General features: G+C 44.0%; 1 protein-coding gene across 4 annotated transcripts in view; it reads left to right on the forward strand.

Moving 5' to 3' along the window:
- fermt2 (FERM domain containing kindlin 2) overlaps nt 1–16956 on the forward strand; it is a 40319-nt gene extending 23363 nt beyond the window's left edge. Inside the window, exons 5-17 of one of the 4 annotated variants that reach the window (XM_076749164.1) lie at nt 1526–1558; nt 3657–3882; nt 3994–4096; nt 4345–4452; nt 7275–7409; nt 7983–8032; nt 8671–8795; nt 8955–9061; nt 9145–9363; nt 12130–12150; nt 13497–13621; nt 13777–13918; nt 14754–16956. In XM_076749164.1, coding sequence (XP_076605279.1) covers nt 1526–1558; nt 3657–3882; nt 3994–4096; nt 4345–4452; nt 7275–7409; nt 7983–8032; nt 8671–8795; nt 8955–9061; nt 9145–9363; nt 12130–12150; nt 13497–13621; nt 13777–13918; nt 14754–14927 — 1568 coding nt within the window. In that variant the 3' untranslated portion in view covers nt 14928–16956. The remainder of the gene's footprint in view (nt 1–1525; nt 1559–3656; nt 3883–3993; nt 4097–4344; nt 4453–7274; nt 7410–7982; nt 8033–8670; nt 8796–8954; nt 9062–9144; nt 9364–12129; nt 12151–13496; nt 13622–13776; nt 13919–14753) is intronic. The other 3 variants (XM_076749166.1, XM_076749165.1, XM_076749167.1) reach the window with 3 other exon arrangements.

A 16956-nucleotide genomic window follows, 5' to 3' on the forward strand; every position in this document is an offset into this window, starting at 1 on the left:
CAGAGAAACAGAGTTTCAGCAGGAATGTGCAGAATCTGTTTACTGTCACCACTCTCCCTGTGTGTGTGAGCACACACACTTCCTGCATCCTCCCTGTCAGATCACATGCTACAGTCAGAGTATATTTCATGGCCAAGTTGTAAGGCATTATTCGGTCCCTTGTGGAGAAGTGCTGACCTCTTGGCTCAGGTCTCCTGATAGGAATCACAAGGCTTTGCAGAGAGGCAGCGATGCAGTCAGAACCACAGCCTTCTCTTGTGCAGCCAGCTGCTTCTATACACTCCACACCACTGTGGAGATGAAATAAAGGAGGGCTTATTGCAGCTCACCATGGTTTTACCGAGCAAAGAAAATCAGTGAAATACATTTTCTCAAATGTGAATTTTATCTGATTTTCGTACTTTTTTTTTCTTACTCTCCTATTATGGTAAACGGAATATCTTCAGATTTAGGATTGTTGCTCAGTCGAAACAAGACATTTGAAGAGAACACGTCTGACTTTTAACACTTTTCTGACATTTTATTGGCCAAGTCATTAATTCATTCATCAATACTGAAGATAGTGAATAGTTGCAGCATTAATTCTCCCAGTTAGCTTAGCTTTACAGGGCCCTTTGGCTGTGCCTCACTATCTTTTTATTGACCTGTTTGTCGTTGGCAATGCTGCTCAAACAAATGGAGAATAAGAAATAAAGAAATTCTTTATAGCTCAGATACACATAGCACAAAGTACGTATACTGTTCAGTGAGGTCTACATTGACCTCAGAAGCAAATGACATGGGAGGATGTTGAACACCACAGTCATAAGGAGTACGTGACCAATTATTTCTACTTAAAGACTGACAATCCTTTTCCTAAACCTCAACCTCTACCCTTCAGTGTCCCAGTTAGGAAACTCCGTGTCCCCTGTCTGTCTGCACAGTCATGTCAAGGGCCACACAGACTTGGTCATTTTGTTAGAAAAACCATGTTAGTAATCCTCAGCTGTTGTCATGACTTTGACTGATGTTGGCTATGATGCCGGTCCGTCGAGTCCCTCTGGGCCCACCGCATCTTGACGTGCCTGTTGTATCTAATTATCTTTCCTGTCAGCGTGGAGAATGGCATATCCCAGACAGCCAGTATTTTCTATTTGTGCTGCAGTTTATACATGCAGGGCTGGGTCACGTTGACCAACGCCTTGCCTGTGTTTTCAATCAGTCATGCTGCGTTGGATGGCTATGAATGGGTGGATGGAAACGACAGAACCTCACTAGTCATTCCAGGGTGATCTCCCTCTGCAAAAGAGGGTAAACTGAGTCATCATCCACTTTGAGGCTAGCAGTTGGCGTTGCCCATGGAAATGCCACAGATCTCCCCATTCTTGTATTTCTCTACTTTTTTGTCTTTTCTGTTTCCTCCTGTCCTTGTAGAGTTTTCAGCATCTTAAATCTGTCCACTTGACGTTGTTTGTTCCCATTCCGCTTCTTCCCTCCACCTCCTTTCCTGTCTTTCTTTCTCTTACTCTTTCTCTTTTCATCCTAGCCTCTGAGATAATATACATCGGACCTGTCAAAGGTAAGCTTTCCTCTTCCTCTGTCCTTTACTCTTCAGCACTGCTTCCTCACCCTCGCCTCCTCCCCTTCCAACCACAGCTGGAGTGTTGAGGTCACATGTCATCTGTAACGTTTGGGACCAGCAGCCGAGTCACCTGACTGCCCCACCAGAGGAAGTCAGCTGATTCGGATGGTCACATGATAAAAGCTTTGCCTCCCATTAGAAATTAGATCCAAGCTCACTTTTTCTTACAGCTGCTCCAGGCCTGCTCACTGTGCCTGTGGACTGTTTTGCAGGGTAGCTGATCATTTTTTGTGAAAGTGGTGGTTACTGAGATGGTCATAAGTAAATTATCATCAGATGTTTTTGTGCATTTGCTAGTAATTCTTATTTGTCCATTATCCTACACACAACCCTGATTCCAAAAACATTGACATTGTGTAAAACATAAATAAAACAGATGGGGATAATTTGCTTATTCTGAGTTTGATGCTCGCAACACCTTTAAAACAAGTTGGGACAGGAGCAACTAAAGACTGGGAAAGATGTGGAATGCTCCAAAAACACCTGTTTGGAACATTCCACAGGTAAACAGGTTCATTGGTAACAGGTGATAGTATCATGATTGGGTGTGAAAGGGGCATCAGTCATTCACAAGCGAGAATGGAGTGAGGTTCACCACTGATTGTATAAAGGATATTGCCACATGGACTCTGGAGCACTTCATAAAACTGCTGTCAGTAAACACAGTTTGTTTGCGAATGATCGTATTCTGTTTTTATTTAGGTTTTGCACAGCGTCCCCGCTTTTTTTGGAGTCAGGGTTGTACATTCCACAACAATCAAATCCACAAGAAACATTTTCATTTATTGACAACCCGCGCATGGTTTACTTCTAGTCTTAACAGCCCATGGTGGTCCAGCTCCATCCATCTAAGCCCTCTATGAATCCCCAGTGTGGGAGCATTAGGGAGTCAAGTAATGTTAACATTCTTTGGGCCTTTTCGCCTGTATTGGAGAGTCCATAAACAGCATGGAAGGAGGCCTAGTTGTTTTTAATGGACTGCCAGCTTTCTCCTTATACACGGAATCTCTGGATATTTGGGATTCCTCAAGAGACCCTATGGGAGATGGGAGTACTCTCCCTGACCTGATGAACTGAGCATCAGGGAAAAACCTTGAAAGAACCACTGAATAGCACCCTCCCCCACAAGGGGATGGGTGGCCATAGGCTGCACCCTGTTCTCATGACCTCAGCTCGCAAACACAAACACACACGTGCGCACTCACAAACACAAACCAAGCCAACTTCCTGATTTCAGAAGGGATTTAGTGGTTTAGCCAGTGTTGCTTCTTGACCTAGGCCCTACAGAGGGAGAGAGGGAATGGGGGTGTATGGGGCCAGAAATACTCCCACAAGGCCAGCCAACAGGAAATGCAAACAGCCTCACTTCGGTGGCTTGCTTATGTTTGCCACCACGATTCAGACTAATTCAATAACTAATGGAAAAACCAAAGGAAAATATACAGATATATTAACATTTAAATTATTTAGACCCCCTTATTCAATCAATATTTGGTTTAAAAATTATGCGGCAGTTTTTTCCAAAGGTGCATGTTTTTGTGATAATCCTCCTCCCATATCTTAGCGCTCCCTCTCTCCTCTCTGTGGTGAATTGTGCAGTAGTTTGCTGTGTGCAGTGCATTCCTGCAGGTTTTTTGACTGTGAATAAGTGGGTGACCTTAATCATGTTCTGCAACATCTGCATGCTGATCCACATCAGTCTCGGCATCAGCGGGAGGACATTGTTGAAGCCACTCATCTGCAAAGTGTGGGCTGGTAGTCACGTGGTGTTGTTGACCGCTAGCTGGCCTGGCTAGGCTGCAAGTGTGTGTGCTTTTTGAAAAGTGTTCGCCCCTTTTTCTCCTGACACTGTTTTTGTTGATGTATAATATTTGTCAATGCTTTGAAATGGGAGCATTAGATTTGACGTGTGTCACTGTGAGACAACATATATAAAAAATTATGTAAGCTATATTGCTCCTTAAATTCATATGATACTTTTCCTCTTGGACCTCATTGCTCTATAAGGGACTAACTGGTGGTTGTTTGTTTTCAGGGAGCATCTACTCCAGTCCAGGCTTGTACAGCAAGACTATGACCCCGACCTATGACTCCAGAGACGGCAGCCCGCTGTCACCCACCTCTGCCTGGTTTGGGGACAGTCCCCTCTCTGAGGGCAATCCCAGCATCCTCGCGGTCAGCCAGCCAATCTCCTCACCAGACATCCTGGTCAAACTTTACAAGCCCCAGTCCCTTCTGGATAAAGCCAAAATCAACCAGGGGTGAGATGAATTGATTGCTCATAGTCACAAGTTCTATGTTGTGGTTGTAGCAAGCTAAGCGGCTGCAAAGAGATTGCTTCTGAAGACGTCATATTCATTGTCTGTGTACAGGTGGTTGGACTCATCCCGGTCTCTGATGGAGCAGGATGTAAAGGAAAATGAGGTGCTGCTGCTGAGGTTCAAATACCACAGTTTCTTTGACCTCAACCCAAAGGTACGTCCCATATTCAAAGCAATACTCTTTCCCCTTGCAAATGTAGTCCCAGACGACATTTGTTGAGAATCCGGTGTGCCAGAAAGCAACTTTTCATTTTATCTGGAGGTCATGATGCTATTGACCACATAAGACATGTAGTCAGCCTTTCACTCAAATCTAGTTGTATCCTGTGTGTACCAGAGAGCATACGTCTGTGTGAATCTGCTGTTTGTTTGCATGTTAACATCTGGCAATCCTCTCCACAGTATGATGCCATCCGAGTGAACCAGCTCTATGAACAGTCCAAGTGGGCCATCCTGCTGGAGGAAATTGAGTGCACGGAGGAGGAAATGATGATGTTTGCTGCCCTGCAGGTAAAGAGAGAGAGAGGGAGAGAATGTGTGTGTGTGTGTCTGCTCTCAATTTTCCTGTTTCAGCATTGTCTTGCCAGAGTCTGAAATTTGAAGACCTGCAGTCCTCTTTTCATTGGGCAATGGGCACATTGCCTTTTCAACCGCAAGCTAATGAATTGGATGGGCTTCCAGCCCAGATCTGAGCCATATGGCTGCCAGTCCTGCTGCAGCATGCATACTAAAACTTGCCTTTTGTACACTGATGTAGAATGAGTTAACAGGGGCATTATCACTCATATTCCCACTGGGCTTCTCAATGTGCTTCATTCTCAATCATTTACCTTTTTTTTTTGACCCAGTTCCCAGAAAAAAGGGAGTCATTAGACTTTTGAACAAAAAATCTCTTGAGTAATGAATTGCAATTAACTTGAATAACATTAATGCACTTAACTCTGTTTAACTACATGAGCTAAGTGTCACTTTGAAGGCCTAGAAACTGAGTCATCAAAGATATAAAACATGATGACAAAACATTATATTCTAATTTTCATAAATGTTCTTTTTGATGTATAACAACCTGTTGAAATTCCCGGCGTTGTATTCTCTCATGTTTGTATGCTGGACCATTTTGTACCTTTATTTGTATGATTTCCTTGATGGAGAAAGCACGGATGGACTGGCGGAAATTAATAATAAAAGAGAGGAAACTTAGGAAATTGCCCAAATGTGGATGCATTTCAGGGTTTCCCTGCCATTATAGACATTGCACAGCACCTAAGCTGAATGAACAGAAAAAAACTATGCTGCTATGTTTTGGTGTCACTCACTCACTCGCACACACACACACACACACACACACACACACACACACACACACACACAGACTCATGTCAAGGAAGTTCCCTGACGGAACTGCAGTGCGCTAGCAAGAGCTCACCACTTCAACAAACTCTTAGAAGAACAACCACATCGTCAGATGCAAGACCAAGTTCATTGACGACTTTGTGGCTGTATGTGCCGAGGCAGATGTTCAGGAAGAGTATTGCCCGAACATGAGAGCAGCTTCCATCAGACCCACTTGTGGAAAAAATAAAACAAAATCTGGAAAAAAGTAGAGTCCTATATTAGACTGAGTAATTCTCGGCTGCAGCCACTCATACGGAGCTGATCTGGCCTGAGCCTCAGAGCCACTGGCAGCATCAGACAAGTCTTCCCATTTGAGAAAAGTTTAAAGGGGAAGAGAAATAGGAAGCAGTGGAAGTGATATACAGATGTCACGCCCTTTAGCCCCCTCAGGTAGCCCCCATAGTCTAGGGGTGGTACCCCTTCTATTTCTGACCCTCATAAACTGTGGGTGCCAAGACCTGAGGACGCCACCCTGTCCTCACCCCCGAGGTAATTATAGAGCATCTTGGGCCACAGCACCCGGTGCCTCAGTCGGGACCACCCACCCCCCAGTGAGACACTGCCTCATAGACCTGCTCACATTCCTCTAAAAGCCCTCTTACACTCTGAGGTGTTAGGTGTGTTTCATCGGACCAGTTATAATTACACTTAACTGGTTTCTGGTTACTGTTCCTGAGAGAGATGCTAATCTGAGATGGGCGTTTATACTGGTGGCTACTCTGTCACTACCTGTCTGTTAGCGCTTTGGTAGCTACTTCTAGTTTCAGCTGGGTGTAGTATGAGCTCAGGGGTGGTGTCACTGTTGAGAGTGGATACACAGGATCTAAATAAAGAGCGATGATTGTCCACATCCAGTATGTTGCTGACTTATGTTGGCATGCATCACCTGGACATTTTACTTTGGCAGCACATAGAAATGAGGTAATCGGGAGTCGCGGAAAGTGACCGCTCTCAGGGGCACAGGTTGTACTTTGTACCACAGCAGATAAACACATGTGCTCAGCTGCTCATAAACACAAACAGGAAATAAGCCCCCCAGTGTTGCAGTTGTTAAAAGACTGTCAGAGTGGAAGAGGCGGAGGAATGGAGTTATGGCGAGCCCTTTGTCCCATATTCTGTAACCTTAGCTGGCTAAAGCCTCACACGTCCGTCTCAAACTCTGCCTCTGTATCTCTCACTCTCTCAACAGCTGTTCATTCATATATTGGTGGGGGGTTGCTGATAGGTTGACATTATAAATACCATTTGTCAACAAGTTGTATTTAGTGTCTGTGACTCACACTAAGAGGAAAACACAGCCAGGTTTTCAGTAATGGCCCCATCCTGATCAGCTGGTGTTTTACAAGAACGCACCGTCTGTTAGCTCGTCCTATTGGCCCAGTCTCACATATGTTACCAGTAAAAATCATTTTCAGAGCCTGTAATAGTTCAAGGACATGCTGAGAACACATTGTCCAAAAATGTACGGCTTATTTCCCGCACTTCATCCTCGTCTCAACCTGAAACTAGTGTCCTCATCCTCATCTCCCTCAGAGATAAAAGTCATTGTTTCATGATCGGTAAGCGCAAGTGTTTGGCAGCACTTGCTAACATAAATTCCAACACATTTTAAAGTATTTATGTGGCAATTATCACAGACCAATTCACTTTTATAAGACAAAGTTGGAGGGTTTATGCACCGGTAGCACACATAGCAGAAACTTTATAGAAATCAGCAGAACTGTTGACAAAGGTGTTTGGAACAACTAACATTTTCCAGCAAATGGTTTATGTCTAACTTACTTTGTTAATCAGTGTCTGAGACTGGCTGTTTGTCACCTGGAAGGCTTCGACGAATCTGGCGGATAGAAGCCTTCTGTAGCTGGACGATTGTAGGTTTTAACAGTGCTCAAAAATATTTAATTAACTGGAACTCTTTCTTTCTTTCTTCACCTCAGTACCACATCAACAAGCTGTCAATCATGTCTTCAGACAACCACATGAATAACAGCGAGAAGGAGGTGGATGAGGTGGATGCAGCCCTGTCAGACCTGGAGATTACTTTGGAGGGAGGGAAGACGTCCAACACACTGGTATGCCAACAGCGCCACAGCTTCACATTCACTTATTATGTGAATTTGTGTTCTCAATCGTAGCGGCTTGGCAGTGTGTTTGGTCCTTTGTTTCTCTCCTGTTTTCTGATGACGTCTCCTTTCATCAGTGGTATTTAACAGAAGCGGAAACCCACATAGACACTGTACACTGACCCAGGGGAGAGGAAATCACAATGAGTTTCAGTGGAAGTGCAAAATTTCACATTGTTATTTATGAGGCCCTGCATCTGACAAAAGGCCGGGGCTGTGGGATATTTGACACTTAAACAAACCCGACACAGGCTGCGTGTTACGTTGAATATGTGTGTCCATTATTTCAGCTGCCCCGCCTTGAGAACCTGTTAGGTTTATACAGCTTATCAGAGGAAACTGAGCTTTGAGATATTGCATAAGAAGTGTTGTCTTTAGCAGACTCTACTGAGCAGTGACATTGAAATGTACCAAGTTGAACCGGAGGTCATTGTTTCGGTTATGTTTAACCATGTTCTTATTCTTTTTTCTATTAAAATCTCCCAAGCTTATACTAACAATCGCTTTCCCCCTTCCTCCTAGGGTGACATCACATCTATTCCTGAGCTAGCGGACTATGTCAAAGTCTTCAAGTAAGTATGCATCCAGAGCCACCTGATCCCACGAGACCACATGTACTTTCAGTGTTATTAGAAACAACTGTGCATGAGTACGTGTAAAGATTGCATTCGTCCAAAAGATGCTGAGTCTGTCAAGTTACCAAGAAATAAAAACTGGCTAGATGAGAGAGCTGTTGTCTGGTTTGCATCAGTGTAATAGGCTGCATTGTTTGCCAAAGGACATTTGCAGGCTGAGCTTTCAGTTTAGCTTTTGGAAGTGATTGCAGTTGGACCAAGCATATTTTTTAACCATATTCATTTTTGGCTTCAAACCATTGCTGACAGGCAGGTGGCCCCTGGGCTGGTTGTCTCATAAAATGTAGAAACCATAGGGGTGGGGGATTATATCAAGAGGCATTTCCTCTTTAATGGTTTTCCATTAATGCTCACATCCAGTGCTGGCTCGTTTCCTATTCACCTCGCTGACTTTGCACTTGAGAGGCTCTCCTTCTCTTTCTCCCTCTCTCCTTTGTACTCACTTGTAATGTCCCCTCCCCCACTCTCCCTCTTGACCGCTAATGAAGAAAATGTTTTTTTGTGATTGTTGTTGGGTTTTTTTTTCCCCATCTGAAGTCTGACGTGTCTCCCTCTGTCTGTTGTGTATTTTCTAGACCCAAGAAACTGACACTGAAGGGCTATAAGCAGTATTGGTGCACATTCAAGGATATCACAATTTCCTGTTACAAGAGTAAAGAGGAGGCACATGGGACACCTGCTCACCAAATGAATCTTAGAGGTGCAAGCACACAAAAGATGTCATTTCATGTCCATGCAAGAATTTGAATGCTTTATTTATTTTTATGCTACAAGTAGTACCATTTTTGATGGTGCGTTTAAAGAATGGGTGTGACCTTTGACCTCTTCTTCCGCTCTTCACTTTGGCTTCCATGTGTAGGTTGTGAGGTAACTCCAGATGTTAACATCTCGGGTCAGAAATTCAACATCAAGTTGCTAATCCCCGTGGCTGATGGCATGAATGAGATCTGGCTTCGGTGTGACACGGTAGGTTTTAGTGCACCATTTACGATCAGTTCTTGTTCTTTTTGGCAGGTTTTTAAATGCCAGTGTTTGACTTTCTTTTCCAGGAGAAACAGTACGCCCACTGGATGGCTGCGTGTCGCTTGGCCTCCAAAGGAAAGACCATGGCAGACAGCTCTTACAACCTGGAGGTGCAGAACATTCTGTCCTTCCTCAAGATGCAACACATGAACCCTGACCCTCAGTTCATTGAGCCAATCACCACCGATATCAACCCGGAGTGCCTGGTGTCCCCACGCTATCTGAAGAAGTATAAGAACAAGCAGGTAAGCCCTGCAGGCTGTCTTTCTGTTTGGAGCTTAAAATACTACCTCTGAAGGCTCTGTAGGCTGTAGTTACAGCATGGAGGGTAAAGAGTGTAGTTACAAAGAGACAGAATAAGGAAGGTAACTATCTGGTCTAATGTGTGTTTTGTGGGAGGTTGTTTACTTGTTTGATGAGTTGGTTGTGGAGTTAGACAGAGCAGTGTCTGATGCTTACCAGATGGGCGCCTCCTGGCATCAGGCTTGTCTTGCATTGGAATGTAGCCTTCCTCTACTCCCCCTCCTTCACTCTCTTCCTCTCCCCTCCATTCCTCCCCCAACACCCTTCTCTGTTCGAGGGGAAACCAGGACAGCAGACGTCCAAACCGCTCAACATGCGTACAGTGATGTTGCTCATGTCAGACTGTCGTGGATACTTCCTCTCCTCTCGGCTTTTATGCTTGTAGACAAAAGAGTGGAGATCTCAGTCGCTGAATTTGTCAGTTAATCTGGGAGCACTGGCAAGAAATCAGAACGCGTTTGTCTAAACAGCATTATGGAGCAACAGAAGCACATCATCAGCAAACATCTTAAAAGCCAGGTGTACAATTTAAGCACTCAGGATGAATTAACTTTCTTGCAAGAGTCAGAAGAAGTCTCCAATGTGTCCAGCAGGTTTGCATGTAAGCAACAGGCTGGTGTGTGTGTACAGTGGAACAGCTGAGTACACGGCTGCCATAGCCGTGTTAGTTGGGGACAGGCTGGGGGGGGGGGGGGTTGCCTCCCCATAGCTTACTCACTCAATCTGGCTTTGTTTAAGTTGTAGTAGAAAAGTGGAATGTTGCTAGGGGGTTGGATGGATGTTGTGACGGTGTTGGTACAGTAAGTGGTGACTCAGAAGTGGTCAGAGGCATATCCTGAAATGTCCTGGATGGAGAGAGAGAGAGAGAGAGAGAGAGAGAGAGAGAGATTCAGATCCTGTTAATAGGTGTCAGCATAGCCGGTTGAGTCGGTTCTTCTGGTGGCCCATAATACAAACCAGCCTTGTTCTTCATTTCTCTGATACTCTTTTAACACTGAAAATGTGAGTGTGAAGTGGTTCCCCTGAACATGTGATTTACTCATTCATGTGGACCTGCTGTCACAGATTAATCTGGAATTAGAATTAACCCAATATTACAGAAGTACTGAATAGAGTTTCAGTTCCCTCTTTCTCTGGATGTCTCACTTTCTCCCATTTTAGATTACTCAGGAAATCCCTTAAATGTAGTTGGGGTCTGTTACATGAAACTAATTCACCATCGCTAATAGAAAATCTTGTTCACCAAACCTGAGGAGTGATCAATCCATGTTCAAGCAAAGAAGGGGTCACAGACCGGACCCCATGATGTTCGGTTGAGACCAAACCAACCTGTGGGTCCAATGTGTCAGTGTGTTGGTCTGAAACAGAGCAGTGTTTGGATCTCTATATCGTTCTCTTTGCCATAGAAGGTTTGTTTCATTTTTCAGTTTACTGGAAAGCTGAAGCATGATACTGAAAGTGATACTGAAATATGAGACTTTAACATATTCTACAACAGACTCTGACTCAGCTGGACAGTGGTATTTTATCAGCTCATTTTAATTGCATTTGCTAGCACTGCAGAACTACAGCTCCCATAAACCATGCAGTTGCTATCAAATCCTCTTGGGAGCTGTAGTTATTAAATGCTAACATGATCATTGTCGTTTTATCTTCGTTAAAATCGTGGAGCTGTTCAGATGTCATGGTGAAGAACTGCCCAGAAAGACAAATGGAAAGAACACCCTGCGTGACATAATACACGCCTGAAATAGAGGCTAGCTTGAACAGTGGGCAGGACTTAGACGTTTTAGGAGTAGTAGCCTGGCAGGGAGTGTGTCTGTCTGGGGCTGTGGTTCTTCCTGGTCCGGCTCCAGTCTCACTCACAATCCCAGTCTGATAGGGGGTCCCTCAGGCACAACATGAAAGAGTAGTGACATTATGTACAGTATGTGTACGTACCCACACACTCGCATAGTGGGCGGCGGCGTCAGGAAATGAGCCGTGCCTGGGAATGCTGCGCGGGAAAACTGTCTGGGAAAAGCCCGTTAGCTCACAGACTGCAACCCCTCCCCATCTCCCTTAAACTGGACTTCCTGTTGCGAGACTGGTCCGAGGAGGCTTCCGTGCTGCAGCTCCCAGCGGACACACACACAGGAAGATTAGTGGGATCGGTGTGGACTCTTGTCAAATCTATACATCCACATCAGAGAAAACAAACAGTCAAGGCGCAGTAAAAAAATAAAAACTCCTGGAGCATGGAGCCATGCTGACGTGTTGGTGCTGCTTGGTACATACCGCCATCGTGTGGATGAAGGGGGAATTACAGAGAAGCTGTGTGATTATTATAGCCCACTGTGAAAGCCTGTTAAGAACGAACACACATTATCTGCACCTGAAATGTACAGCTCCAGTGCCCGCTTCCTTGATGTGAAACCATGCAAATGTTGCGTTACCTCCCTCTTTTCTCTTTTAAATTACTGTGTCTGACTGCTGCTGTGCTCTCTCTCTCCCTCTTGTGGCTGAATACTGCATGACCTCTTGAATCCAAAGCCCCTCTCCCCTCTTTGTTAAAATTACGGCCTCCTACTTTGTTGTTTTGGATCTTTCCTCCCCTGACATTGATCTTACTTGCTTGTTCTCTTTGTCCAATCTTTATTGTCTCTCTTCTTGTATGCATCTCCTTCATTCCTCTGTGTCCTTCTCCCATTCCCACCTCCCATCTTCAGCCAGGCTATATCAGGGACTTGGTAAGTTGTGCTATGTGTCCACTGAGTGCCTTTTAAACCTTAGATACATGTATGTGCATGATTTGACAAACTCTGAACACTCTTTGTGTCTGGGTCGCCTCACCTAACCAACAGTAGTGCAGCTGTCCTGCCATAGAGACTGATAGTCACAGTAGAGTAGATCCTTCTTGTTAGTTTGTTGGTTACTTGTCATTAGCTCTAATGTTTTCAGGATACCTTAAGATATGCAAATACATAATTCTGTTTCTACAACATTTGGGCATCTGTGTTGTTTGTATTTTTCTTTACATCATCAATAGGGACAAGCAGTGATAGGACATATACAATCTGGGATATTCAGTAAAATAAATGTACCATGCAGGTGTTTTTGCATGTTTTAGCCCATTTAACACAAGCTCCATATATTTAACAATGCTCCCACCATTTCTCAAAACAAGCCATAGGTTTTTAGATTGAGGGAGGCTTTAATGAGTTTTCGGGTAATGTCTTTTACTTTTCTGTCTGTATAATATGAAAAGCAGAGGCTAGAAATATGCTGAACGTAAGTGATCCATCACTAAAGCTTGTTTATGCTTTTTGGTTATCATTACACGGTTGAGCGGGGGCTGCTGGATTTTTTTTTGTGTTGGTGCTTATGAGAAGCTGCGACAATAAGTTGTTTCTGCACTGCAACAAAATGAACAACTTCATCCTCAGTGATCAATTCCAATTCTTTCCCTAACGCAGCTCGAGAATGCAATGCTAATCAGACGTAATATGTGGGAGGTTTGCAAAGTGAAGTTCTCTGTGATGGATTACTTCTTTCAGCAAAGAAGTCTCTTGTTATTCTCATGCAGCACTCACATGAACTGAAGCCAGCTGTGACCTGCAGGCTCGAGGAAGCACTCTTAGACATCCTTTAGAAAACGGTCATGTGTAGTTATACAGAGAGAGATGTCAGGATCCTCAGCTTACACTTCTTCCACTTTTTAATTAGATGTTAAAATGTTGGGCTGCAGCCCAAAAAAGTGTGAAGTGTCAGGGTGGGAATACACTCATGCATGCACGCTCTCACAGACTGGAGGCTTCCTTTGGCTCATTAACCGTAGTCTGGCTCCCAGGGGCCTCATAGGTTTATATTTGTTTGTGCTGTGTGTTGTAGACTTTTACTGTGACATCTCTCTGGCTATTGGCTGACTTTGTGTGTGTGTGTGTGTGTGTGTGTGTGTGTGTGTGTGTGTGTGTGTGTGTGTGTGGATCAGGGTGCTTCAATGTGGTGACGGGATGCATTTGTTTACAGCTGAGATTGTGTCAGTGTTTGTCGTGCAAAGTACTGTGTGTAATGTTCGCACATGTGTGTTTGTCAGATTTCAGCCCGGATCCTCGAAGCACACCAGAATGTGGCCCAGATGAGTCTCATTGAGGCCAAGATGCGCTTCATCCAGGCGTGGCAGTCCCTGCCTGAGTTTGGAATCACTCATTTCCTTGCCAAGTAAGTTTTGTCACAGCTGAAAAAAGTTGCTGATGTGTCTTTATACTTCTATCTCTGTCACCCACTCTCTGTTTTATGAGCTCACAGGGACTCATATTGTCATTTGATCTCCACGTTTTTCATTACTCCGTGGATTCTCTTCTTCCTCTCTGCAGGTTCCAGGGTGGGAAGCGGGAGGAGCTGATCGGCATCACTTACAACCGTTTGATCCGGATGGATGCTGGCACTGGAGATGCTATCAAGACCTGGCGCTTCAGCAACATGAAACAGTGGAACGTCAACTGGGAGATCAAGATGGTAGGAAACCCACTGAGTGGGACTATTTTAGTGTAATAGATTTTCCTTGAATGTTGCAACTTTTCCAATTATGGAAATTATTGTTTCTAGAGCTGATGTAATTACTTGGTTAAAGGGACATTCCACTCCACAGACTATGAGTCATACTACTGTAAATGTCAATAAAGTTATATGAAGCCTTTTGTGGCTTCAGGGTTGAGCTATGGGAAATCGTGATGTCACTTGAGTCAGCAGAAGTCAGCTCACCAGACCTCTTTAGCCCGCCCCTCATCTCTGCTTGGGGCTAGCAGCTCGAGGCTACATTAGCCACTATTTACATAGCACACCAAAATCTCCAACCAGACTGTCAACAGCCAGGCATTGTGGGTAATGTAGGCACCAGGTGTTGACAAGGAAGATCTGTGGAATAAAAGAAGAAATTAATTTTCAAAAGAAGTGGCTGATTAATTAATAATCATTAGTCGGCCCAAGCTGATTGAAGAACTAAAAGCAATCAGCTAAAAGCATCTGAAAGCTGCACAGTTTGAATCTGCAGCACTAGCGAGCCTTTCACAACACTGGGAAGCCATTTGATTTAGCTTTGATAATCAAAATGTTGCTCAGTGGAGGTACAAGGAAAAAACTATGAATAACCACGTTGAAGGGCTACAATAGACTCTCATAACTTTTGTTCTCTGGGCACTATCAGAAGTAATTTTGTGAAACATGGGGCATCAGTCATAACTAAACTGCAGCTTTGATCATCATACCGTCTGTCACATGTCACCAAGAAACATGATTACATGTTGCTGGTTTTCACTGAAGCACGCCTCATGTCTTTGCTCCGTGGGCTCAGGTGACGGTGGAGTTCGCAGACGAGCCCAGTCTGTCGTTCGTCTGTGCCGAGGTGGACTGTAAGGTGGTCCACGAGTTCATCGGTGGCTACATCTTCCTGTCCACACGTGCCAAGGACCAGAACGAGTCTCTAGATGAGGAGATGTTCTATAAGCTGACCAGCGGCTGGGTCTGAGCTGCCCCCTAACCTCCAGGGGTCAACGATTGTAGGTCAGGGGCCAGGAGGGGAGTGGCTGGGCTGGGCTGGGGTGGGGTGGGCGGTGGAACCACAGCGTATGGGGTTTATTTCATTCTACTATTTCTCAAGTGTTTTTAATTGTTTGGAGCTGTGCTGAAGAGTCCAGAACAGCACTGCTATTGCCACGGCTGACACCGTTTTTATTGTTCTAGTTTGTTTTTTGCATTAACGCTGACAAGGTCATTTGTTACAACACTAGTATTGTGGTGAGCGCAATCCAGATGAACTTTTGAACCCCTGTGGTTGAGCCTTACACAAACCTGAACCGGGAAGCTTCTCTGTTCTCCTACGACGACCACCTGCCTCCTCTCCTCCTGGACTGATGGCCATCAACTTACGTCCATGACAACCCTTTAAAACCAATCAAACAGCAGATTTAATCCCAAAGAATCTTCTTCTTTTTTTTGCTCTTCGCTCTTTCTCTCGCTATTTTCTAGAACTGGACTAAAGGAACAGACATCAAATGGTCATTAAAACTTATTGTAGCTGTGGTGCCACAGATGCCTCGAATTATATCAAATTATTTATCCTAAAAAAAATGGATTTTATCATGGAGTCCAATCAAAAGGGGGCGTCTGTAAACAGCAGTGGTCACTACACGTCCATCCTGTCCACTCTATGAAGGGTCACATCTCTGAAGTCACATGTAAGCACTTCTGCAGTATACAGTCCTGTTTATGAATAAGCTGTTGTTGATTTCCTTTGCTTTTGACGTCTGTCGTCTTCGTTTCCGAGCTTGTCCAGAGTGATGGTCTCCTCTGAGTCATTGTATTAGCTGACAGGTGTGACATTGAAGAGCCTGAGTTTAGTTTTGTGTGTAATAGACTGCTAAGAGTGAGTGAAAACACACTACGGTGTGATGAGTGTCCTGCGGGTTTGAAAATCTCTTCCAACTGTCCTCTCTGCGAAAATGTCCATCTTAAAAAGTCAGTAATTCAGTCTATAGAAGGTCTGTTTTCCCAACTTTGAAAGCGTATGCGGTGCATCCATATTCTGCCAAACACGCCTGTTTGTGGCTGCTGCTGCGACCACAGTCACTAAATCTCCTGCATCCAGAGATCTGAAAGCCCGGACATGTCGTCGCTAATCTCATGCACGCTACGCAACAGGAGGGCTCATGACGCCATCGTTCCACCTTTACTGCCATTCTGTTTCTCACACCATATAGTATTATTATTCTAAGTTTTATCATTACACACCAGCAAGAGGTCACCGAGTTTGAAGAATGAATATGCAACTTTTTTTTTTCTTCTGTCCTCCGTATGAAGGATCAGTAAATGAAGTATTATTTTTTTTTGTAACTAATGTAAAAACACAAACGTTTTATAGAATTGTACAGTTGTTTTTTCTGCTTTTGGGGAAAGAGGGGGGAAGCCATCTGTCAACGTGTGTAGTATTCAGAATTGTGCCTGCTTATGTTGTGGTCTTACTGAGTTTTCAGATGAAGATATATATGAATATATATGAAGATAACACTAGTCTCAAACTCCAGGTTTGATTAAGATATTTGTCGAGTACATATTATAATTTTTTTTAAATGCAGATACGTATGACTTCTCAATGTGCTCTTTTTTTCTTGCATTATATTGATTTTCCTCTTTCTCTTCTACCACTTGTGGATCACAGCGTCCATCGGCGGCCCTTAGTTTTGTGTTTTTAGCTCAGTCTTTAGCCTTTTTAAAATACTTCACTTATTTGTCTGGTTTTGTCACAGCTGAAGTGTGCCGTTTAATAATGTCCGTATGAAGGAGACCCACATTGTTTAGACCCTGGAGTTTGAGACAAATCAGCAAAAGTGAACAGAGGTAAGAGAAAAGCAAGCCTGGTCTGTGTTTATTTTCTCTGATGTTGTTTTTGTTTGCCTCCAGTGTCGGGAGCAGCGGTGCATGTCCTGCTGCTCTGTTTTCTGACTGTAAAAAATGCATTTATTTTAAAAAAATAAAGTAATTTTTATTTAAAAACAGCA

Source organism: Chaetodon auriga, chromosome 14 (assembly GCF_051107435.1).
Source record: "Chaetodon auriga isolate fChaAug3 chromosome 14, fChaAug3.hap1, whole genome shotgun sequence".
NCBI classification, from domain to species: Eukaryota; Metazoa; Chordata; class Actinopteri; order Chaetodontiformes; family Chaetodontidae; genus Chaetodon; species Chaetodon auriga.